Source organism: Protopterus annectens, chromosome 11.part0, assembly GCF_019279795.1.
Source record: "Protopterus annectens isolate FY-2018-M chromosome 11.part0, PAN1.0, whole genome shotgun sequence".
NCBI lineage: Eukaryota > Metazoa > Chordata > Ceratodontiformes > Protopteridae > Protopterus > Protopterus annectens.
The window spans coordinates 1431648771-1431674761 of NC_056745.1; the positions used below are offsets into that span (position 1 = coordinate 1431648771).

The 25991-nt window shown below is 42.2% G+C and overlaps 1 protein-coding gene across 7 annotated transcripts in view; it reads right to left on the reverse strand.

Annotated features, from left to right (window-relative positions):
- LOC122815888 (ankyrin repeat domain-containing protein 26-like) overlaps positions 1-25991 on the reverse strand; it is a 2190206-nt gene that overhangs the window by 1070972 nt on the left and 1093243 nt on the right. For all 7 annotated transcript variants that reach the window (XM_044088730.1, XM_044088728.1, XM_044088731.1 and 4 more), the window contains one exon: positions 23643-23856. In XM_044088730.1, the coding sequence (XP_043944665.1) occupies positions 23643-23856 (214 nt within the window). The remainder of the gene's footprint in view (positions 1-23642; positions 23857-25991) is intronic.

A 25991-nucleotide genomic window follows, 5' to 3' on the forward strand; every position in this document is an offset into this window, starting at 1 on the left:
CTGAGCTGGGCCGAAGCTTTGGGAGGAAGGGACTGATCCAACAAAAATGGAGCCGAACCCAAATACTTGGTCCTGGGAGCCCAACTCCATGGACCTGGTGCGGACATCTCGGCTCCTAGACCCACTCCGAGATGAGGGAATCGGAGCACAGCCAGTCAGGGAAATCGGAGTGGAGGAAGGAACACCAAAACTCTCAGGGATCTCAGATCCTGGGAATCCAAAACCACTGGTCGCATTGGAGAGGGAGAAACAATTGACTTTGTAGGTATACTCATGGCTCCAGTAGGGGATAGAGCTGGGAGAACTCCCATCTGGATCTAAACTCTAAGGAATTTACACATCATCCTATCCACATCCGCCTCTGAAAGGCTTCTGGAAGACCTAGAAGATGCTGTAAAAGTGTACTGAGAATGTTTCTTCAGAGTCTGGAATAACTGAGTGGGCAAAGAAGGAGAAATAGGTTTTACTGTGTACTCTTCTGCGAGCTGAACTGGACTTAGGATCCGAAGAAGAAGAAGTAGATGCCACTGGAGATATACCTATAGGAGCCAACCCTTTCAGATCCGAGGATGACTTTGGATCTGAGGGAAGGCCAAGAGGTTTAGGGTCTGAGGAGGGTGGATCTGAGATTTTTCTGATCTTTTCAATTGACTCCAAGGAAGCCCTTGGGGACTTTGGAGGAGACCATTTCCTGCAGTCCAAAGAAATGGATTTAGATGTTTTAGGGGGAGTTTGACCCCCAGAAGAAGCAGAAAGTTAATCTTTAAGGATGAGCTTACTACACCTGTCTGATAAAGCTCTTGGATTAAATGTAGAGCATACTGAACAGGCCGTGTTAAGATGGTCCAGTTCCAGGCAATAAAAGCACTTCTTGTGGGCATCTGAGTTTGGGCTCTTATGCCCACAAGAAATGCACTTCTTAAATCTGGTTGGTTTCTCAGAAATAAAAGGAGAACAACCTGTGAACTAAAAAAAACAATAACAAGAATACCAACTTTTTTTTTTGGAAAGAAAGAGTAGCTGTTAAGAAAAAATTAACACATAAAAAATGGGAAATATTAGTCAAAACAGCCTGGCAAAAGAACAGAAGGAAGGAAGTAAAATATCAGCTATGATATTTAAGGATTACCTGACAGGTAAAGGAAAGTACCTACAATGGTACGAAGACTACTAAAACTTAGTAGAAAATCAAAGAAATCTCCAAAGCCAGTGACCACTAAGAGGGAGGACGTAAGAAAAAACTAACAAAGTTTAAGAAAGAACTATATAAGTTTTTGGCAAGTAACAATTATAAGAATATCTGCTTACTATGTTCAAGAGCGGAACCTACATCTAACCATGATGGAGGAAATGAGATATGAGGCAATGGGGATGAAATAGAGCATTACAGGTAGAGGGAGGAGCTCGGGAGCTGGATCCAAAGTCTAGTGTATGCAGCTGAGTCGGATCCGCGGATCAGATCTGAACCCATTAGTAAGGAAGAATGAAAAGGACAAAATCAGGTCTCAAAGTTCAAAAGGCAGAAATTACAAAACAAAGATGAGATCCAGCCAAGTCCCAATGTGGAAAATACGCACATTATGCAACTGAATTACTTTATACAGAGACTGACAAAGCTGAAATAGCCACAAAAAGCACACAAACTCATTTCTGGCAAGATTAAAGTGTAGAAGATTTACTACCAGGAAGAGTCAAGGATTAGATACATGTGATGCTGCTTGATGACATACAGCCAAAAGGATGCTCCAGACTTGTACCTACAAGCCAATCTTGACTACACTTACTCATTCAGCAGTCACATATAAAGTTTCAAGGGTTGACTTCTGTTCAGTATGCTAGCACAATTGTCTGCAAGGCCTATCATGCAGCACATCTGATACTCACAGGGACAACCTGCCATTCAAGGAAGGGACTGGACCCAGTTATCACATACCATAATCCATTCTGAAATCCTCTTTCTAAGTACACTGTCAAGGTAGTAGAAAAATAGTGGTTATACAGTAAAAATTACAGTAGTTGCATTACTTATTTTATGTTCAAGTTTTGACAATTCTACAGTAATAAATGGTATTATGAATTACTAGGGAGATGGCTAGAAAGGTGCTTGGTATGACATCTGGACAGAGGAAGGACGACAAGGTGACATGGTGGTGAAATGAGGAAGTACAGGAGAGTATACAGAGAAAGACGTTGGCAAAGAAGAAGTGGGATTGTCAGAGAGATGAAGAAAGTAGACAGGAGTATAAGGAGATGAGGTGCATGGCAGAGAGAGAGGTGGCGAAGGATAAGGCATATCAACAGTTGTATGAAAGGTTGGACACTAAGGAGGGAGAAAAGGACCTGTACCGATTGGCTGGACAGAAGGACTGAGCTAATAAAGATGTGCAGCAGGTAAGGGTGATAAAGGATAATGAGGGAAATGTACTCACAAGCGAGGAGAGTGTGTTGACAAGATGGAAAGAGTACTTTGAGGGGTTGATGAATGAAGAGAATGAGAGGGAGAGAAGGTTGGATGATGTGGGGATAGTGAATCATGAAGTACAATGGATTAGCAAGGAAGAAGTAAGGATAGCTTTGAAGAGAATGAAGAATGGAAAGGCTGTTGGTCCAGATGACATACCTGTGGAAGCATGGAGGTGTTTAGGTGAAATGGCAGTGGAGTTTTTAACCAGATTGTTTAATGAAATCTTGGAAAGTGAGATGATGCCTGAGGAATGGAGAAAGAGTGTTGTGGTACTGATTTTTTAAGAATAAGGGTGATGTGCAGAGCTGTAGTAACTACAGAGGGATTAAATTGATCAGTCACAGCATGAAGTTATGGGAAAGAGTAGTGAAAGCTAGGTTAAGAAGGAAGGTTATGATTAGTGATCAGCAGTATGGTTTTATGCCGGGAAAGAGCACTACAGATGTGATGTTTGCTCTGAGAGTGTTGATGGAGAAGTACAGAGAAGGTCAGAAGGAGTTGCACTGTGTTTATGTAGACTTGGAGAAAGCATATGATAGGGTGCCTAGAGAGGAGTTGTGGTATTGTATGAGGAAGTCAGGAGTTTCAGAGAAGTATGTAAGAGTGGTACAGGATATGTACGAGGGTAGTGTGACAGCAGTGAGGTCTGGAGTGGGAGTGACGGATGCGTTTAAGGTGGAGGTGGGGTTACATCAAAGATCAGCTCTGAGCCCTTTCTTATTTTCAATGGTGATGAACAGGTTGACAGACGAGATCAGACAGGAGTACCTGTGGACTATGATGTTTGCAGATGACATTGTGATCTGTAGTGAGAGTAGGGAACAGGTGGAGGAGACCCTGGAGAGATGGAGATATGCTTTAGAGAAGAGGAATGAAGGTCAGCAGGACTAAGACAGAATATATGTGTGTGAATGAGAGGGAAGATAGAGGAATGGTGAGGATGCAGGGAGTAGAGGTGGCGAAGATGGATGAGTTTAAATACTTGGGATCAACAGTTCAGAGTAACGGTGAGTGTGGAAGAGAGGTGAAGAAGAGAGTACAGGCAGGATGGAGTGGATGGAGAAGAGTGTCAGGAGTGATTTGTGACAGAAGAGTACCAGTAAGAGTGAAAGGGAAGGTCTACAAGAGGGTAGTGAGACCAGCTATGTTACATGGGTTGGAGACAGTGGCACTGACAAAAAGGCAGGAGTTTGAGCTGGATGTGGCAGAGTTAAAGATGTTAAGATTTGCATTGGGTGTGACGAGGGTGGACAGGATTAGGAATAAGTATATTAGAGGGTCAGCCCAGGTTGGAAGGTTTGGAGACAAAGCCAGAGAGGCAAGATTACGTTAGTTTGGACATGTGCTGAGGAGGGATGCTGAGTATATTGGTAAAAAGATGCTAAGGATGAAGCTGCCAGGTAACAGGAAAAGAGGAAGGCCTAAGATAAGGTTTATGGATGTGGTGAGAGAGGACATGCAGGTGGTTGGTGTGACAGAGCAAGATGCAGAGGACAGGAAGAAATGGAAACAGAAGATCCACTGTGGCGACCCCTAATGGGAACAGCTGAAAGAAGATGATGATGAATTACAAATGAGTCTAGTGAGGTATAAGAATAGACTTTTATTCAGCATCATAAAAAACAGGTGCAGTTGGCTTCCTCCTAAAGGTGTTTCCTTAGCATGGCTTTGAATGCTAATAGAGTCCATTGATTTCCATGTGTCATTAAGTTGTCTTGAACAAGGGACTGACTAATAACAGGCTTTGGTCATTAGTGCTTTCATGATGAAGGCAAAGACAGTGCCAAATCTCAGTTGCTTTAATTTAATCTTTTAGACTGCCTGTGAATAATTTCCTGATCGTGTTCCACTGGCATAAAGATGCCAGTACCGACAAAGCCAGCAGACCCCTTCACATCAGTATTGAGCTACTTGATATGGGAGGAGTCATCCTGACCTTCAGCACCAAAACTGGCGTCAGTGTCAGAGAAAGCTTTGTTACTGAGGCATCAAATGCCATGTGGTCGACAAACAGCAGCCCTGAAAGTGGCTCGCTGAAGTCAGAGTCAACCCACTGAGACTGATGATCAGAGCCCTGGTAACCTTTAGTATTAGAAAGCTTAGAACTGAAGGTACTAATGCAGAACAGCACACTGGTGCCAATTCTAAGGATGGCATCAGCACCATTAAGGAAAGTTGAGATACACACAGCTCCAAGATAGCAGAGAATTACACAGGGCCCAAGGAAGGAGCAATAGAAGACATAGTAAAGGGGCTTTCTTTTTCCACTCTAAAACAATGGGGAAAAGAGGACACCCATTTCAATTTCTGCTTTTACCAGTGCTCTCATCATTTTCTCACAGTCAACATGAAGACAGGGATCGCAAAGAGATCTGTTGGAACTATCAACACTGACAAACAAAAGTCATAACTCCAAGCAGCATATCAGTTCTTTTTCTGATGAAAAGCTGCTGACACTTTTCCCAAAATGAAGGTCAGGAACTACTTAAACCTCAGACAGGCATACCCTGCTAATCTCTACCTGATCCTGGTAGACGGGAGGGAAGGCAGCCCTGCTATTTGTCACTGGACAGTTCATCAATATTCAGAACATCAAATGTAAAAGACTGCTGGCATCATGTCATGGCAACTAAATGTAGAGAACAGCAAGAAAGTGAGAAGAGCATTTTCCTCACTTCCAAAAAATGTGTTTTGAAACCTTCGGACTGCTGCTGTTGTTCTGACTAGTGACCCCTTCCCCCAAGGTTTTAAATGTTCTATCAACTGTATGTCACTTAAGCAATACATGATTATTCACAGTGGACCCCAAATGAGAAATGATCTGGGGAAGTAAAGCCATGACTGAATTCTGGCGACGAGAGTGGCAGGCTTACCTAGCTCCTTAGGATCTTTTTCTTTTACTTTCTTTAACATAGTCTGAGTGGCATCAGAAAGTAAAAAATCCAACCAAATCAACGAGTTTCTTATCTATTGCAAGGAACGATACACAAATATCTCAAAAATATTACATTCTGCATCCAAATGATCCATCCCAAGCATATATGCAAAGCGTTCATGTGTCCTGAGAGGACATTTTGGAATTCTGTGCCCAAACTTCAAGCATTTTCAGAAAGCTGAGGCCTTATCCATAATAAAACAGTCAAAAAAGTTCTAAACAATGCCAAACAAATTAATCAACTAAAAACAGCCTAACAAGCATGCTCAAAATAACACACAACAACTCTGCTTGAGGTAAATGGATGACAGCTACAAAATGGTGGCCAGAATGGAGAAACCACATAAAACAGTCAGTAAGTAACTAACTTAAGTTCATAAAGGTACTAAAACAGACAAAGATCTGACTTGAAATTCAAGAAACTGAATGAAATACTTTTCTTTTGGTCAAATAACACCCAAACGCTGTTAAAGTAACCAGGGAGGGTGTCTCGCTCTATATCCAAATGTTACAAACATGATCTGGAGACAGGGAGATGTGTTGTGAATTATGGGTGGAAATTAGCAAAAGAGTTTTAGAGGCTGGGACAAGTAACTGCTGCTTGTGGCTCGCATATGGTTTTGTACTTTGATAACTTTTATTTGTGCCATCCATTCCTTTAATTATGTGAATGCAGTCAACATGAGTCACAAGCTATAAACAAGTGTTATAATTACATTACATATTATGAATATGAGCCATTTCTGGAGATGAAGAGAGTAAAAAGTTAAGACAATACCCTAGGTGAGACAGGGTATTAGTGGCTCAACTGATGAATAGACATGGTAGGTCAAAGATGGGTATGCTTATCCTGAGAGGGTGGGGGCAGTCCAGGATCATCCAATCCCTCGGGGCAGGGAATGCACTACAGGAAGCAGTCCTGAGGCAGGCTTCTACCATCAAGCCATTTCAGCAGTAGCTCTCACTGCTGTTGCATGTGAGTAGTCAAAAAAGTTAACTCACAAATGCATCCTACATTAAAAACTTACACTTTTAAAATTGCTTTTTTTTTCTGACAGAGAGTGCTGTATTGAATATGAAATCTCTCATCTCTACTATGGATTTTCAAAGAATGTCTGGATTTTGCCAAATCTTCGATTTGTGTGTCTTGCTTAGAAAAAAAAGGTAGTCATCAAAGGTAATGCAGTCCTAGGGATTAATTAAGAATGAAGCAGCAGCTTTAAGGGGTTAATAATGGATTGACTACTGTAAAAATCACCCAGTACTGTCTTGTCATTGGTGGGTTCTAAGCAGTGGTAGATTGGACACAGTAAAGCATATCTTGTTGGATCATCAATACTGGCAAAATCAGTGGGCACAATGTAATTTTTTAAATGTTAGGGGTTTTAGGTGTATGTGTGTGTATGTGTGTGTACTGCTGCAATAGTAGATGATTATTAAAGACAGAGACTTACAAACTGCCATATAATGTTTAACTGACAATAATCTAAGGTTGAGAGGTATGGTTCCATGCTAAATCAGAAGGTTGTATTTACCCTTGGAGACTTTTTTCATATTTATGAAAACAGTGTTTTTTTTTCTCTACTTTATTTCCATAAACCGCCATGTTAACAGTTTTAAAGATGTTTTCCAAATTAAATAAATACATAATAAATTGTCAGTCTGTGAATGACTTCTGCACAAATTTAAATGTCTGAATGTCAAAATGGCTTTAGATTAGTGAGACTATGTCATGTGATTACTGAGGTTGCCTATTGTTGTAGCTCCTTTACTGTGTGTGTGTGTGTGTGTGTGTGTGTGTGTGTGTGTGTGTGTGTGTGTTAAACAGAGATTTAATATGTATACTGAATTTTTAAGTTTAGTATGTGGATTTTCCTTCCGGTTTGATGAAGGCTATGCTACTACTTAAAAGGAGTACATTCATGGCTATCCATCAGTTTGTAGTGTTGTTGAACACATTGTTTGATAATGAGGAGGCTTTTTTTACAAAAGAAAGTTTTTTGTGTGTCAACCTCCACACCACACTTGGCTTGTGTTGCAGTGAAAGCTGTGGTGTTTTGTTGTGAGTGTTTTAAATATAACCAGTATTTCTGAGGTGGAGTCTCTCTCTTAAGGATCTTTCTTAGCTTGGAAAGCAAAGCAAGCATGAAATTTATAGTCGCCAGTGAGAGACAGAGAGGAAAGCAAGAAGCTTTAGTCTGTTTGGATACTAAGTGAACTCAGTCCTTTGACCAATGCTAGTGCTGTAGTGAATATCTGTTTATTTGTAAAAAAAAAATATATATTAAATATTTATATTACTTTAACTGTTAGATTAGGAATTAAAATCAGAATAAGAATTAGAATTTTAAGGCAAATATTTATTATTTATTTATTTTATTAATTGTTTAATGCACTCTACAGTAGCCAGGAGTAATCGAAGACTTTCTCCTGTGGCAGAGTTAGAGTTATGATATATCAGAGATAGGGCTGACTCATCATAAGAGCTTGCAACTCAGATACCCTTCTTGCAGAGGTCAGAGCAACCAAAATGTTTTCCATGTTAAGAACCTCAAATCAGCCAGATTAGCTGGTTCAAATGGAGCAAGTGTTAGCTTCCCTAACACAAAATTAAGATTCCAAAGAGGGGTTACTGGTTTTCTTGGACGCCTCTTATGCAAAACCCATTCCAGGAACATTTTGACATAAGATTGCAGTGAATAAAAGAGGATCCATGGGAAGACATGCTGAAATGGCTGATAAATGAACCTTGAAAGAGGAGTAAGTAATGCCACAGGACAGTAATACAGACAAATACTATATAACTAGAGAACAACTAGCCCTGAATGGGTGCTGGTTATGTTGCTGGCATCAACTACAAAACCTTTTTCATTTGCTAATACATGACTTCTAGTAGCAGGCATTCTTGCCTACATTAGTACCTGCTGCATGTCCTCAGTAAGGTGCCTATCATTCAGGCAAGGCAGTCAACTGAAGTTGACTGATGTAGGGATGTATCAAATACCCCTGTTCTTGTATGAGCAGATCCAGTCTGTGAGGAAGCTTGTGGTAAATGCCCCTGGCCAATTCCAAAAGAAATGAGAACCACAGTTGATGGGCCCAGAACAAAGTCACCACAATGATCTTGTGAGATTACTTCTGAATCTTCAGAAGTACCATGGATATTTGCAGAAAGTGTGGAAAAGAATACATGAACATTCCTCTCCAAGGAAAAGAAAAGGTATCCATTTTCAAGGCCTTCTTGCATGGAGTCCAGAAACACAATTCTGCCAGTCAATTGTTCAGAGAAGAAGTAAAAAGGTCTACTTGAACTCCCCAAAGATAGATCAAATCTTGGAACACCCCTGATCTAGTTTCCATTCAATAGGGTTTACTCTGGTCCTGCTCAGCTTGTCTGCTATACAATTTTCCTCTGATTGAGACTGTGCTGTGAAGCTATATCCGAAGTTAACATGGCTGGTCTGCAAAGGAAGAAAAACCTGTTTTCCCCTTACTGTTGATGTAACGCATGACTGCGGTATTGTCTCTAACCACTTGAAGAGGTCCAAGGGCCCAAGATGGTTCAGAGAGTTGAGTGCCTTGATCAGGGCAGGCCTCTCCTTGATATTTATGTGCTTGCACCTGTCCTTGGTGTCCCACACCCCCTGCACTTTTATCCTTCTTGGAAATGCTCTCCAAGCAAAGTCTGACATTTAAGGATATCTGTTGTCTCCACCATAAGATTTTCTTCTGACAAACCCCTAGGATTTTTAATCCACTAGGATTTTTAACAGATAAAGGATGTTGGTGATGAGAAAAAACAGATTTCAGATACCACTATATTTCTTATGTGGAGTCTTGACAAGGATACTATGAGAAAGTACAACTGTGTAAAATCTTACCATAACACTAGATGTCCCTCTCTTCACTGTTGCAATATTCTCTGCCAGGGGCAGCCAGACATCTGGCCAGTAAACCAAAGCCTTTTGGTTGTAAAGGGTACACCGTACTTCACATGTATGCTCTCCGCGCATGGCGTATGGCATAAAGATGACATCCAGACATACCATCCTCAGAACTGAAAGCCCCAGTAGGAAAGACAGTCCAAAGATAAGGTCAGGCAACAAGCACATCCAGAAGAAAAAGGGACCAGGGGGAGGAGGACGGGAGCAAATACTGCAACAGTGAAGAGAAGGACATTTACTGTTAAGGTAAAATTTTACACAACAGTACTACGTCCTTCCATATCACTGTTGCAGTATTCTTTACAACAGGGAGGGTGAAAAAGATCAGGAAGATTGAGAGAAGGAAGGGCCAGAGCCCTCTAGGAAACCATGTAGAATGGCCCTGGCAAAACCAACTCTAGACCTAGAAATCATATCCAGCTTATAGTGCTTAGTAAAGGTATGCACAGAAGTCCAGGTTGCTGCCTCTAGAATTCAATTAGTATCCAAACCCTTAAAAAAAAGAACTCCAGAAGAAGCCGCAGCCCTAGTGGAATGAGCTTTAACAGAAAAAGGAAGGCTCTTCCCATGAAAGGAATAGAAAAAGGAAATGGCTTTAGAAATTCAAGAAGAAATGTTTGCTTGGAAACCTAAAGAGCTAGGATGGAAAGAAACAAAAAGCTGTTAAGATTTAAGCAAAATGTTAGTCTTATCCAAATAACAACTGAGTTGTCTATGCAAATCCAAGGTGTGTAGAACCTTCTCACTAGCAGACTGCTGAGAAGGGGAACAACTGGGCAAATGAACAAACTGATTAAGACACAACTCATTAATCACCTTGGGCATAAAAGAAGGATTAGTACGAAGGGACACCCTGTCCTTATGGAAAAGTAAAAAGGAGGAACAGCTATAAGGACTTGCTCCTCAGACACCTGTCTGGCAAAAGAAGAACAGTCTTCCAAGAACAATGCTGTAAGGAAGGTGATGCAGCAGGCTCAAAAGGACCCCAAGTCAATTTTTCTTAAACAAAATTAAGGTCCCAGAAAGGAAGGACAGACTTCCTGGGAGACTTAATGTGAAGGATGCCTTAAAGAAACTGTTTAGCCTCAAATCTAGAGACTAAAGGGGGAGTCAAAGGCAAACATGCAGAGATAGCTGACAAATGGGCCCTAACAGAAGAATATGCCAACCCAGCATTAAGTAGTTCACACAGATAAAACAGAACCAAAGGAACATCCACAGAAAGTGACTCCAGGTTACAAGAAAGACACCAAACAGAAAGCCTCTTCAATTTGGATAAGAAGGATTTTCTAGTAGTGGGTTTCCTGGCCTCCTGCAGGACCCTAAGCACATCCTCAGAAAAAAGGTGGCTATATGGAATCAAAATCCTATCACCCACAGTATCAGTTGAAGAGTGGATGGGTAGGAATGGATGAGAGATCTCTTGTCCTGTGTGAGAAGATCTATCCTGTGAGGTAATTTGAAATAACTGCCTTTGACTAAATGCAGAAGAAAAGGGAAGCAATGGTGTCTGGGCCAAAACAGAATCACCAGCAAGATTTTGACAGCATCTTTTATATCCTGAACAGGACTTTTGGAATGAGAGGAAGGGGAGGGATGGCATAACGAAACGTCCCCTTCCAAGAAAAAGATGGTGTCCACCTTCTATGCCAGAGGACATGGGACTCTGGTGCAAAACAGAGGAGGTTATCTCTTCAGAGGGGAGGCAACTAAATCTACTTGAGGAGTACCCCACTGGTGGACAATGTCCAGAAACACATCCCTATGAAGTATCCAGTCTTGGAATTGTGTTGTGGATCTTCTCAGTGAGTCTGCCACTATGTTTTTAGCTGAGGGAATATAAACTGCTTGAAGGGTCACCTGATACCGTATGGCTAGATCCCACACCTGAAGAGCTAGCCTGCACAGGAGATAAGACCTTACCCCCCCCCCCTTGCTTGTTGATATACCATATCACTGTAGCGTCCGTGAAAATCCTGAGGGGCCCTGGAAGGAAAAGAGAGTGAAAGGCTTGAAAGGCCAGAAAAAGACCTCTCATCTATCTGACATTGACATGGGCATTCGTTTGATGAAGAAACCAAAGGACCTGCACTTTCAGAGGAAAGAAGGATGCCCCCATCCCTTGTCTGAAGCATCTGTGAAGAATTGCTGAGATGGTGCTGGAGGTTGAAATGGAAGCCCTAGATTGAGGGACAACTGATGAATCCACCAATGAAGTTTCAGACTGTGGCATGGAAAAAGAGGAACTAGAAACTCTACAGGATGAGAATATTGAAGTCAAACTGACTTCAGAAACCATTGGAGCTTTCTCATGTGCAGCTTGGCTGTAGAAAGCATGGGAATGGTGGAGGCAATGAAACTCAGGGTCCTTAGAAACTACCTGGCTGAAACTGACACAAGGGAAAGAAGGGATTGAAAGAAGGCAATCAGAGTTAAAGCCTTGAGAGAAGGCAGGGATACCAGCATTGGAACTGTCTGTAGACTGCATCCTAGGAAAACATGATCCTGAGAGAGTGAGTGAGAAAATACTTTTGAAAATTTACAGTACACCCCAGGCTTAAGACAAATTGCAAAGTGAAGATGCTGAAGCAACATCTCTAGAGATGAGGCCAGAATAAGCAGGTTGTCTAGGCAAGGAAAAATCTGTAGTCCCTCATTCTGCAAAAGGCAATCACAGGAGTGAGGCATTTGGTGAAGACCCTTGGGGCAGTAGAGAGGTAAAAGGCAAAGCAGAGTACTGAAAATGCCAGGAAGCAACAGAAAAACATAAACATTTCCTGAAAAGAAGATGGATAAGGGTGCAAAGATAAGTATCCTTGGGATCCAGGGATACCAGAAAAGCCTGAGGAAGAAGAGGAAACAGGGATTGAAGGGATAGCACCTGTAAGGATGGAACCTTCAAAAAAGTGTTCAGATGAGAAAGATCTAGAATGGGTCTCCAGATGCCTTCTTTCCTGGGGACCAAAAACTTTCTTGAATAAAACCCTTTCCCCCTCTGAGGAGCTGCAATCATTTGAATAGTTTCCCAACAGGCCCTGAAGCAACACTAGAAAAAAGGGCATTTGTTCCCAGGGAGGTTGAGGAATGCCCAAGAATGAGGGAAGAGATTTCCAGACCATGAAATACCCCTGGCGAATAACTGAAAGGACTCAGGAGTCTTGGGTGATCTGTAACAAAACAGGAAGGGACAGAGAAAGACAAAGAGAAAGAGGAATGTGACTGAAAAGACAAGGGTAGTCAGACAGCACCTGGTTTGCCAAGAAAAGGAGGCTTCTGAGCTGAAGGAGTTTGAGTAGCCTTAGCAGGAGGAGCCCTTCTACCACTTTTTTTACCTTTGATGGGGGGGGGGGTGAGACTATCTATGGACAAAGGCAGGCTTGTTAGGATAATTCCTTTGAAACTTAGGGACATGGGGAAACAAAAATGTTTCAATTCCTGTAAAGCTTTACCCTTTTCCTGGAGGGGCTTCAACAATTCAGCAGCAGCTCAAAATAAATATTTATTGTCCAGAGAAGCATCCATAAACTTACCCTTAATGTCATCAGGCAAAGGTTGAAGCCATAGCCAGAAATAACTCAACACACAGCCAAAAGCAGCAGCCCTAGAACAGGCGTCATCTACACCATATCTGCATTTAATGAAATGGCGAGCCACCTGAGATGAAGTCCCTAATAAACAAAGAGCTGAAGACTTTCCTTCAGAGTTAGGAAGATCAGAAATAACCTGACAGGCCAGAGAGAGAAAAAAATATATTTCGTCATATGGATCTGATAATTCACAGCTCTAAAAGCTACAGTAGCAGAAGTATAAACTTTCTTACCCACCCTCTCAGTAGTTCTGCTGTCATTGTCAGAGGGAAGCAACTTAATAGAAGGTAAAAGTTTTGATGGTTTATCAGAAGCAACTGACATCATAGAGGGATCAGCAGAGGGACAATTATAGAGAAATGTGCAGTCATCAGGCACCTTATAAAATCTATCAGGTTTATTGGAAGCAGGGCCATGGAATCAGGAGCCTGAGAAGCAGTATAAAAGACATCTAACCAAGTAGCAAGGGCAGGAGGGACAGCAGAAGGCCAAGGAGACTCCATTTGCAGGAGCTCAGAGTACCTTTTCTGAACATCAGATGCCTGAGCATAGTCCCACTTAAAAAAATCCATAATTTTGGAAATTGGATCACTAAAGGAAATCTCAAAAAGGGAGGCAGGACTAACAAACTCCTCCTCCTCCTCAGAACCATAATCTAAGGAAGAAGGAATCTGGGAAGAATAAGTCAGAGTCCTCATCCAAATCTATGTCCACATCTGAGGAATCTTGTTCCCTAGACCTCTTAACAGGAGTAGAAGCCCAAGGTGAAAGCAGGAACAGAGACTACCTGAGGGGGGCTTCAAAGCCATAAGAGCATTAAACATACCCTGGGTAAAGTTTTACCATTCACTCTGAGGGTCTTTAGGAGCAAGAAAAATATGCTTGGTTTTCTGCTTCTTTTTCCAAGGGGACATCAGCCTTATAGATTTTTGAAGGCTCAGACTCCTCATGACACTCAATAAGAGTAGTTGGAATTTCTTCCCTTACAAGAATTTGAGGAACACCCCTAGGCCCTTCAGAAATAATCAGCCACAGTTCCCCCTGTACTTCAGAAATGGACATCTGCAAGGCCTTCATAGATGTGCCAGAAGCTGGATCCATGCTGGTCTCCAAAGTGGTTGCAGCAGAGGAATCCAACAAAGAGACCAGACGGTCCTCCAGGCTTTCTCTAGCCTCAAGAGAGAAGTACAGCAGAAGCTGCACAGCAGAAGAATCAGACCTAGCTTTTTTAGCCTTCTTCAAAAACGTATGTCCCTCAGGCCAGGAAGGTCCTTCCATAGCATCTTTTGCAAGACGTTTAAGAAGATGGTCATATAATAAATTGCTAGGGAAGAAACGTGAATGCGCAACATCCTGGGTCAAAAGCCTGACAAACCGTACATGACATATGGTCGTATGAAGCAGCTAAGCAAAATAAGCACTGCTCATAGCGGTCTTTGCATTTCCCCTTTCTGGATAACATGAAACCAACAACCGAACAAAGTCAAGTAAACAAAGGATAATAAGCAAAACCCCCAATGTGTCACTTATCTGAAATGGTTAGGTAACCAGCAGATGAACGAGCATTCAGACTTAGTATCAAAGATGGTGTTCGAGTGGCAACAAAGAAGTTCAGAGAACAGTACCTTTATGCCCTACGTCTTGCATGGGGTGCATACATGTGACGTATGGCATACCCTTAACAACCGAAAGGTTTTGGTATACTGGAAGGACGTTGGGCTGCCCATGACATAGAATCTCTATTGTAAAGAATACTGCAACAGTGATATGGAAGGACATTTACAAATGCCATGAGACTCAAAATCCTGAGGTATTCCCTTGCAGTGATCAAAGTCTGAGTGGAAAACCTTAGGAACAGATCTATCTGAAGATCTATTTTTTCCTGTGGAAGAAAAGCTGTTTGAACTGAGATGTCTAGCTGACATCCCAGGAACACAATCCTGTGTGAAGGAGTCAAGAAAGACTGTTGAATATTCTCTTAGAATCCCAGCTTGTGCAAGACATCTCTTACCCAACAGAGGGATTCCTAACACTTTGAAAAAGACTCTGCAAAGATAAGGAAGTTATTTAAATTTTGAAAAATGTGGATACCCTGTAGCCTACAAAGCTAGACATTTTGTAAACACTTTTGATGCAGTGGATAGTCCAAAGGGTAAGGCAGAGAACTGATAATGTGATCCAGACACACAAAACCTTAAGAAATGTCTGAAGTCTGTATGAATAAGGATGCAATGATACACATCTTTTTTAAGTCTAGTGCTGCCAGGAAAGTTGAAAGAGGAAGGAGAGGTAACAGGTTGTGAAGTGACACCATTTTGAATTTGGGCACTATCACAAATCGATTTAGGAAAGAAAGATCCAGAAATGGTCTCACAGAATTTTCTTTCTTTGGTACTAGGAACATCCATGAATAAATACCCTTCCCCACCTGGGAAGGAAGAACTGGTTCTATCACTCCTTGGGACAGCATGTGATGAAGAACTGGTGGAAACAAAACAATCTGATCTGGAAGATGAGGTATGACCCCCTGGAAAGGAGGAACTTCCTCCCACTGTCATCCGTAACCCTGATGTATGATTTTCAGAAATCATTTGTCTGACGCTAGCTGTTGCCAAAGAGGAAAATGGAGATTCAAACTTTCTGGAAGGAAAAAAGGGCCAGGGTATGAGAGGTTCACAAGGTCTCTTGAATAGTCAGACTTACTGGACGGTCCTTGATTTTGTGAGGTTCAAGGCTTCCTTTTGGAACACCCTCGCCATTTCTTCTTAAATGTCTGTTTGCTTTTATTTTGTTGAGACTATTTATTCTGTTTTTTTGCCAAAACTAGATGAGAAGACAGAAAATCCCTTGGAAAATTTTGGAAAAGGGCTGAAAAATCTTAGACATTCCCTGGATCAGCTTGACGCTTTCATCACACTTTATTATCTGTACAAAGAGTGGTCAAACACTAAATCTCTATGCAAGGGAGAATTTCAAATCTAATTTTTAACATCACCTGGGGAAATTCTGAGAATGCTTCTGCAAAACAGTACCAGTGGCCATAGCCCTGGAAGATGTATAAACAGTGGATGGGAAATAGAAAATTCACCCCGGGGATCACTCCAGTGGCTCTACTCGACAGAGGTACTGGAAACTAAGGTCAGGTGGCACATTGCCAGAGTAATCCTATAGGCTAGGCTGGTAAAGGCACCATGGCCATTAGCCTAGTACACACCTATGAACAGTGACATATACTGGAAAAGTACAGTTTTGTACCTACCATAAATGTAGATGTTCGAGTGTACACCCTGCTGCAGTCATCACACTTGGGTTATCCTGTCGTCAGGCGGGCCCGCAGTCAGCCTGAATTCCAAAGTCTTGGTCCGGCATCAGTTGCTGTCGCTTCTTCCCTGATGTCAGTGCGCCAGGGGTATATATGATGCATCCGACGCCATTTTCTTCAGTTTTTCTTGCCCCAGATGTCAGGTGCCCCCAAAAAGGTGGTCAGTAAATAGCACCAATCTAAAAAGTTTAGCACAAACAAAACATCCCTCCAGCTATTAGCAAATACATCACAAAGGTAGTATCAGGTTTTAAGGTATTGCAAAGTTTTAGTTAGTTAGGTCAGAGGGGATGGAGGGAGGGTAACCTGGACTGCAGCAGGGTGTACACTCGAACATCTACATTTATGGTAGGTACAAAACTGTACTATGTTCATCGTGTTACCCTGCTGCAGTCATCACACTTGGGTAGAATCCCAAAGCTAAGGATGGGAGGTGGAGTCAAAGAGGGTTAGAGGAGGCTAGAAGGCCCTGCAGAACTGCAATGGCGAAGCCAGCTCTAGTCTTAGAGTAAAGTGGTAAGCGGATGTGAAAATAAGGGAGGATCCATGTTGTAGTGGGCTGAAATAGCTGAGGCGTGGATTTTAATAGATGAAAAAGAAAGTTCTTTGTGCAACATCTCAGTTAAATACTGTAGAATCTGAGGTATGTGAGGCTGAAGGGTATTTTGGCCTTTAGCTTGGTTCCAGGCGCAAAACCTTTTCCATTTGTCTGAGTAGGCCTTCCTGGTGCTGGGCCTCCTAGCTTCCAGAATAACATCCATAACTGCTTGAGGAAGAGGAGCTGGCTGGTTGCTTAGGTGATCTGCCATGCAGCCAAATTTAAGGTTTTGAGCTGGCTGTGTAGAATCTGATTGTCTTGCTGTGTGAGCAAATGAGCAATTTGTGGTAAAATCCAAGGTGGGCCCTGGGCCATATTCCTTAGTAGTGGGTACCAGTGCTGGCGTGGCCAGTCTGGGGCTATGAGTATCATTCTGGGTCTCTCCTTCCTGACTTTCAGCAGCACCTTTGTGAGAAGGGGCAATGGAAGGAAGGCATATACTGTCAGGTGTTTCCAACTGAATGAGAGTGCGTCCATTTTCCAAGCTTGATGGTGAAGCGTCCTTGTACAGAATTTTGTTAGCTGATAGTTTTGGGGGCTGGCAAACAGGTCTATGTCTGGGTGGCCCCATTTTTGAGTTATCATTGCAAATACTTGTGGATCCAGTTTCCACTCGTGGGGATCCATGATGTTTCTGCTGAGGCATCTGCCAATGTGTTCTTTTTTCCTGGCAGGAATTGAGCTTGTAGCTGAACTTGGTAAGCCAGTGCTGTGTTCCACAAGGTCATTGCTTGCCTGCATAGAGGGTAGGAGTGGTACCCCCTTGTTTGTTTATGTACCACATTACTGTGGTGTTGTCCGTCCTTATTGTAAGCTGTCCTGGATGCAAGAGGTTCTTGAAGGCTGTCAGGGCATTCTGTACAGCTAGCATTTCTTTTTGATTGATGTGCAGATTCCTTTGATCTGCAGTCCATATACCTTGAACGCACTGTCCTGCCATGTGTGCCCCCCAGGCATAGTCCGATGCATCTGTTGTCATAGTTTGCCTGGCTGGGGGCAAGGTGAAAGGCTGACCCTTGTTGAGGTGACATGCCTGTGACCACCATAGAAACTCTTGCTGAAGGCAGGGAATGAGAGATATCATTGTGTCCAAGCTGTGGCTGTGTTGAGACCATACGCTTTTTAGGTACCACTGTAATTTCCTCATATGCAGCTTTGCAAATGGTATTAGTAGTATGCAAGATGCCATGAAGCCCAAGGCCTGCAGAATTTTTCTTGCAGGGAGTTGGGTCTTTGTTGCCATTGTTTTGAAATATTGAGTCAGTTGTAGTTGTTTGTCTGGCGTCAGATAAGCCACCTGGGCCATTGTATTCAAGCTGGCACCCAGGAATGTCATATTTTGTGAGGGTACTAGTTTTGATTTCTTTTCGTTTACTGTGTACCCAAGGCAACTTAGAAGGTGTTTTACAAAAGCCAGATGTTGTAAGAGGATGTCCTTGCTTTCTGCTTGGATGAGGCAGTCGTCCAGGTATGGGTATATTTGAATTCCTCTTTGTCTGCAGTATGCAATTACTGGTGCCAGGCATTTTGTGAAAACCCTGGGCGCAGTGGATAAGCCAAAGGGCAGTGCAGAGAATTGGTAATGGGTTGAACCTGCAATGAAACGGAGGTATCTTCTGCAATTTTGTCTGATAGGGACATGCAGGTATGCCTCCTTGAGGTCCAACATTACTAGCCATGCTTTCTTGCCCAATATGGGAAGAAGCTGCTGTAGTGTTAGCATCTTGAATTTGGGTACTTGTAAGAAGGTGTTTAGAATTGAAAGGTCCAGAATTGGTCTCCAAGCATTGTCCTTTCTGGGGACTAGAAAGAGTCTTGAGTAAAATCCTTGGCCTTGCTCCCGTGTAGGTACCAGTTGAATGGCTCTCATGTCCATGAGAGCTGTAATTTGTTTTTGTGCCTCTGCCCATTGATTTTGTGGCAGGTTTGGCATTCCTCTTTTCGTTGGCAAGGTGTGGAAATGGAATCTGTATCCTTGTGAAATAATGTCTAGGACCCATTTGTCCTTTGTGACGATGCACCAGTTGTCTGAAAAAAGTGCTAATTTTCCTCCCAAGGGAGCTGCCAAGAGTTTTTCTTGGCCATATGGGGTTTAAGTCATTGTGTTTGCCTTCTAGTAGTTTGGGGCCTGTCTTCTCCTCCCTTCTGTGTTGCAGTGCCCCACTGTCGAGGTTTGTAGTGGGTTTGTGGTTGTCCTCTGCCTCTTGGGCATCTGTATTTACCCCTCTGAGGTCTGTCAGTAGCTGGAAAGGACCAATTTTTTGTTGGCCAATTTCTGCTGAAGCGAGGGGGCTGAACCTGTAAGAAATCTTTGACCGTCTGCATATATTTTGCCTTATCCTCCATTTTCTTTAAGACTTCTTCTGCTTTAACTCCAAATAGGACATCCTGCTGTAAGGGAGCATCTAGTAGCTTTGCTTTAACATGATCAGGCAGAGTTTGTTCCTTTAACCAAACATGCCTACGTATAACAGACCCAGTAACAGCTGCTCTACAGGAAGCTTCCAAGGAATCAAATCCACATTGTAAAGTATGTTTGCCCACCTGTTCAGCTGCATGCAACAGATCCTGCATTTCCTTCAATTCAGACTGTTGAGGGTGTGTGCTCATCTTTTGTTTTATTTGAGACATTTGAAATTGCTGGTATTTTACCATGTGAAAATGACAATTTAGTGCTCTCATAGCTAGAGTGGCTGAGGTGTAAACCTTTTTCCCCCACCTGTCTAGTGCTCTGGAGTCCCTTTCAGAGGGTACAGGATTTTTAGCCATAGAAGCCTTAGCCCCTTTGGGACCCTGGGAGATGGTCTCTGGGTCAGTAACAGGGCTTTTATAAAGGAATTTGTGGGAGTCAGGCACTCTATAATATCTGTCTGGTTTGGCTGGAGCAGGAGGCAGAGAATCTGGATTTAAACTAGATTCTAAGTAAACATCATCCACAATGTCTAAAACTGGGGGGATAGCAAGTGGTCTGTGCTGGGGGAGTAAAAGAAACTCTCTGAGCCTTCTTTGAGTCAGAGTAGTCCTGACGTTCCCAGTGAAAATGTTCCCTCATAGTATGTAAAGTTTCCCCAAAGGAGTAGTCTTCAGGGGGAGAAGCTGAGGGAATGGAATCCTCAGCATCAGAATCTTCATAAGGGGGAAAGGAGTAATCTTGTTCCTCAGAGGAGCCTGAGGAAATAGACACTTGATCAGAGGAGGCATAATCTTCCTCTTGTCTAGGCCTTTTGTCGGGTGGGGGTTGGGAACCCCTGATTAAAGAGATCAAATCTTCAGCCATTTTAAGCATCTGTTTCTTAGGCATGGGGCCTTGAACTGGAGACTGAAGTGCAGTCTTTTTTGGTTTAAGAGGAGTCTTAAGCTTAGGATACGTTTTTATGGTGAGCGTCGTCGATCTGAAGACACCTTCAGAAACCGAAGGTGTTTCTGCAGCACCGGCTTCTCCTTCTGCAATGTTGTCAGTAGGGCCTAAAGAAAATGGCTGCATCGGCCTAGAACTCTCCGCCATAGGATCTGAAGCGGTCTCGGGTTCCAATTATGTGGCAGCCAGGGACTGCGTAGGCACCTCACTGAAAACCGGTGAACCGGAGACCGGCCCAGCCGAGGCCTCGGAGTCTGGCTTGGGTCTAGGCTGCCTGTCCTTATCTTTGCATTTTTTATGCACACCGGTAGTCGGTTGCTCCGACGGCATGGTGTAATTAAATTTTCTGACATCGGTCTGAGGCAAGAAAAGTTTCCCCAACGGGGTACTTCGCTTGATTGAAGACTTCGGATCTGAAATTCGACTTCAAAAATCTCAGGAGTCGGCCGACTGGCACTTGCGAACTGCTTCTACTTCGGGCACCATGCGGCAAGAAAGACTGGAGAAAATGGCATCGGATGCCTTTTTTTCTTTTTCTCTCTACTTCTTTGTTATCCACCTTTTAAGAAAATAAGCTAAACAATAAAAGTAGACATTTCTGTGGTAAAGTGACTGGTAATAAATACTTCACCACAATATCAATACTGCACTATACAGATAAAATTACTCTGCTTGATGTTGTTGTTCTTCTTTCGGCTTTTCCCAGTTAGGGATCGCCACAGCGGAACTCCGGTCCGCTAATGATTGGCAGTAGATTTTTACAATGCCGAGGTGTAAGCTCGATGCCCAACCTTCAACGATGGCACGCCCTACGCATGTGTTTCAAATACCACTCGACTGTGGGGAAGACATGCAGTGTGTGTGAAACAGTGATAGGTGATGAGAAGAAATGAAAAATAATGTTATTACCTCTGTTAGCTGTATATCAGCACCCAATGCAACTACGAAGGCTCTGTGGAACACTGACGCATAACTAAAGCCTTCCTACAGAATAAAGTACTGCAAAGGAAACTGACTGTAATGAAGACACAACTAAAGTAATAATAAACCAAATGTTGTGATGTATAATTATACAGCGACCCTTCCCGCAAAAAAATAAATATATATATATATATATATATATATATATATATAGGTTCCCTACGTTAGATCGATACTCAAAACACCGAAGCCAGAAGAACGAAACATCAAAAACACTAAAGTTCACATGCCCATATATATATATATATATATATATATATATATATATACATATGGGTTTCCTACGTTAGATCGACACTCAAAACACCGACGCCAGAAGAACGAAACCTCAAAAACACTAAAGTTCACATGCCCGACACACCACAATCCCGACACTTAACAAAACAAAACATTGACTGTTACACACAAAACACACACAACACAAGCACACCAACAACCTAAAAACCTACACTACACCTTACACAAAACTATCTATGCACTAACCTTAACCCAAACCCTAACCCTAAGGTCCGTAACTATCGCACACTCACCTTAACCGCTCCCTAACCCTAAGGTCCGTATCTATTGCACACTCAGCTTACCCGCTCCCTAACCCTAAGGTCCCTAACTATCGCACACTCACCTTACACGCTCCCTAACCCTAAGGTCCCTAACGCACACTCACCTTACCCGCTCCCTAACCCTAAGGTCCCTAACGCACACTCACCTTACCCGCTCCCTAACCCTAAGTCCCTCACTATCGCACACTTACCAGATTGCACTCACAAGTTACCCCTGTCTGTGTTTTCGCTGTTGGGATTATGACTTGTCGGTCATCTGCTTCGTCGTTCTTCTGGCGTTGGTGTTTTGAGTGTCGATCTTCCGAGCTGTCGGTCTATATATCTGATTCAGAATTTTACTTTGGATTGTTTATTAGTGTTTTGGTATCGATTTTTAAGAATAAGGGTGATGTGCAGAGCTGTAGTAACTACAGAGGGATTAAATTGATCAGTCACAGCATGAAGTTATGGGAAAGAGTAGTGGAAGCTAGATTAAGAAGGGACGTGATGATTAGTGATCAGCAGTATGGTTTCATGCCGGGAAAGTGCACTGCAGATGCGATGTTTGCTCTGAGAGTGTTGATGGAGAAGTACAGAGAATGTCAAAAGGAGTTGCATTGTGTTTTTGTAGACTTAGAGAAAGCATATGATAGGGTGCCTAGAGAGGAGTTGTGGTATTGTATGAGGACGTCAGGAGTGTCAGAGAAGTATGCAAGAGTGGCACAGGATATGTACGAGGGTAGTGTGACAGTACGAGGGTAGTGTGACAGCGGAAAGGTCTGCAGTGGGAGTGACGGATGCGTTTAAGGTGGAGGTGGGGTTACATCAAGGATCAGCTCTGAGCCCTTTCTTATTTGCAATGGTGATGGACAGGTTGACAGACGAGATCAGACAGGAGTCCCCGTGGACTATGATGTTTGCAGATGACATTGTGATCTGTAGTGAGAGTAGGGAACAGGTGGAGGAGACCCTGGAGAGATGGAGATATTCTCTAGAGAGAAGAGGAATGAAGGTCAGCAGGACTAAGACAGAATATATGTGTGTGAATGAGAGGGAGGATAGGGGAATGGTGAGGATGCAAGTAGTAGAGGTGGCGAAGGTGGATGAGTTTAAATACTTGGGGTCAATAGTTCAGAGTAACGGTGAGTGTGGAAGAGAGGTGAAGAAGAGAGTACAGGCAGGATGGAGTGGGTGGAGAAGAGTGTCAGGATTGATTTGTGACAGATGAGTACCTGTAAGAGAGAAAGGGAAGGTCTACAAGAGGGTAGTGAGACCAGCTATGTTATATGGGTTGGAGGACAGTGGCATTGACAAAAAGGCAGGTGTTTGAGCTGGATGTGACAGAGTTAAAGATGTTAAGATTTGCACTGGGTGTGACGAGGGTGGACAGGATTAGGAATAAGTATATTAGAGGGTCAGCCCAGGTTGGAAGGTTTGGAGACAAAGCCAGAGAGGCAAGATTATGTTGCTTTGGACATGTGCTGAGGAGAGATGCTGAGTATATTGGGAAAAATATGCTAAGGATGAAGCTACCTGGTAACAGGAAAAGAGGAAGGCCTAAGATAAGATTTATGGATGTGGTGAGAGAGGATATGCAGGTGGTTGGTGTGACAGAGCAAGATGCAGAGGACAGGAAGATATGGAAACAGGTGATCCACTGTGGTGACCCCTAACGGGAACAGCTGAAAGAAGATGATGATTGTTTTTCTCTATGCTGGGATCTACAATTAGCAATATCAGAATCTTTAAAGTCCAAGTCTAAAAAGCCTGACATACAGGAAATTTTCTCTTTATTATGCATTTATCAACAATGCAGATGATTAATATTTATCATGTATCAATGTAACATATATTCTGACAATATTTAAATGTGTGAGACAAGTACAAAGAAAAAAATAAGAAAGTTGTTATTACTTCAAACTATTGAGGTCTGACTTCCATTCCACTTTTTGGTGCTCCAGTGCAGAATTTAACCGTCTAGTGTTTTCTGTTCCTTCTTGGAGTTCTTTCTTTTCATTTTCAAGCTGACGTACTTTATTAAGTAACAGGTTATACTGACTTTTTTCACGTTCAATTATTCGCTCATACCCCTGAATCAAACTCTGAAGTTTAATCCGGCTTCTGGAATCTGACCAATGATAAAAAAGAATAAGAGAAACAAAACAGAATAGTTACTGTTCAGGAAGAAAACTAACTAAAAGTTGCTTATGTGTCATTCCAAACACAAAAGTACATTTTTCAAAATAGTATGGCATCAGCAATTACTTCAAAATTCTAATATGTATCTCCTTCTGAAACCATGCACATCTAGTTCTTTTTTTACATTTGTGTTTGTCACCTTGCAGTACCAGCCCATAGTCTATGAATATAATTTCTAACTACAACAAAATCTCCATTTTTATTCCTCAGCACGGGTGGGCAGGAGACAGAGGTGGGTGTAATAAAGTTCCTCTTGATGTGACCATGTTATAGTTTTCTTTGGTCTACTTCTTTAAGTAGCCCTACTCCATGTGATCAAGTAGGGTCACTGGTCTCTTGAATAACAACATGTACTCCAGTATACTCCAAGCAACTCATGCAACATAATGCCCACCTGAGACAGTCTCACTTCACTGATGTAAGGAAGGTATGCAAGTCTGTGGCTGCAAGCTACTCTCCTCCCCCAGCCAACATGTGTGCTCGCAGGCTGCTAAATGAACAAAGGTCACATTGCTGACCATGTAGACAGGAGCATTCCCCCCTTAAGACTGGGCCATACCCTCTCCAGTGAAGATCTAAAGCACAAGTTCTACAAATAAATTGGATATTTTTTCAGGCATGAACAGACACAGATTTGCCCATGAGGGTTCCCTTTGTTAACAATGTGTATAGGTTATTCATGTTTTGGGGAGCTTATCAATGGGCTACAGATTTTTCATTTTTTCTGATCAAGCCTTTTCTCTTCTTTCTTTCTTAACAGACACACTTAGCTGCAGTTTAATTAGTCATAGACTTGCAGACACATGGATATACAAAAAGTATGTTACCTTTCTTTTTTAATTGCTCTAAGTCTTTTGGGTTTCTAATACCATGATGGGAATGGACCCCATTCCTAAGTCAATGCATGATTAAAGTTCATGAAATTAGGATTGTTTCAATCTTTGATGTTAGCCAAAAGTGCTCTTCACAGCACCCACAATATGCCCAGAACTGACTCCTTCTGCAATTCATATGGAGTTGCATTTCAGTTAGCCTGTTAAGATGATACTTAGGTTTTTACCACAAAAGATCATGAAATAAGCAGTCCAGTGAAGTACATGAGATTACTTAGGCACTTTATAATGTGTCATTAATTTTCTCAAATGCATACTCTGGCCAAAGGGAAAATCATTAAGATTTTAGAGATTCACATTTGAGTAAATGTATTTACTATTTATAGTACAGTTTTGTGCTTTATAGGGTTTATAGAAACTGTTCTGCTAGGCAGTCAGATTTGTGGGAATAGATGGTACAGTTGTATAAGTAAACTTACCATAGTCATAAAAGTTCGAAAGATCATTGCTTCAATAGCTTTAGCCTTAGCTACGTGTTATATCGGTACTTACGTATTATCGCAACCATATCTGTAACCTCCTTTAATTCATAATATCTCCACAAAATGACTGTATCTGTAAGTAAAACAGGGGTTTGTAAAGTCAGAATTACCGTTATTTCACATTGGTGAAATAAGAAATGTAGCCAGGATGCTGTCAACCAACTGCGAGCGGACAACATCTTTCATAAACCGCGCGTTGTAAAACACAGAGCCTAGAACCATGGTGGGTACTAAAATGAGCAATAAAGCCATGTAACTGCAGTCTTGTATGTGTTTTTATGCAGGCAGGACTTCACTTTAGCCAAACTAACAGCTGTAGACAAATAAATGATTAAATGTTTCACAGAAGTACTGTCCTACCTGTCCTACACAGTTTCTTAAAGGAGGACTTTCAACAGACGTATTTAGAGCTAAATCATATACTCTGATTATTTGGTCTTACTTTGTACTCTTCCACTTGATGTGGCTAACAAGCGATGTGTTATTCAAAGGCAGAATATAATGCTGATCAAAATCTGGTAGGAACACTGCATGAAGTACAACCCAAGATGTCCCATTTTACACACACAAAGGTTTAGAATAAGTGAAACTCACATAGCGAACAACAGCAGTTTCAGAGACATGGCTGACAAGAGATGTTAAATTCAAAGACAGCATTTTCTGTGGATCAAACTTTTCTACGAACAGTG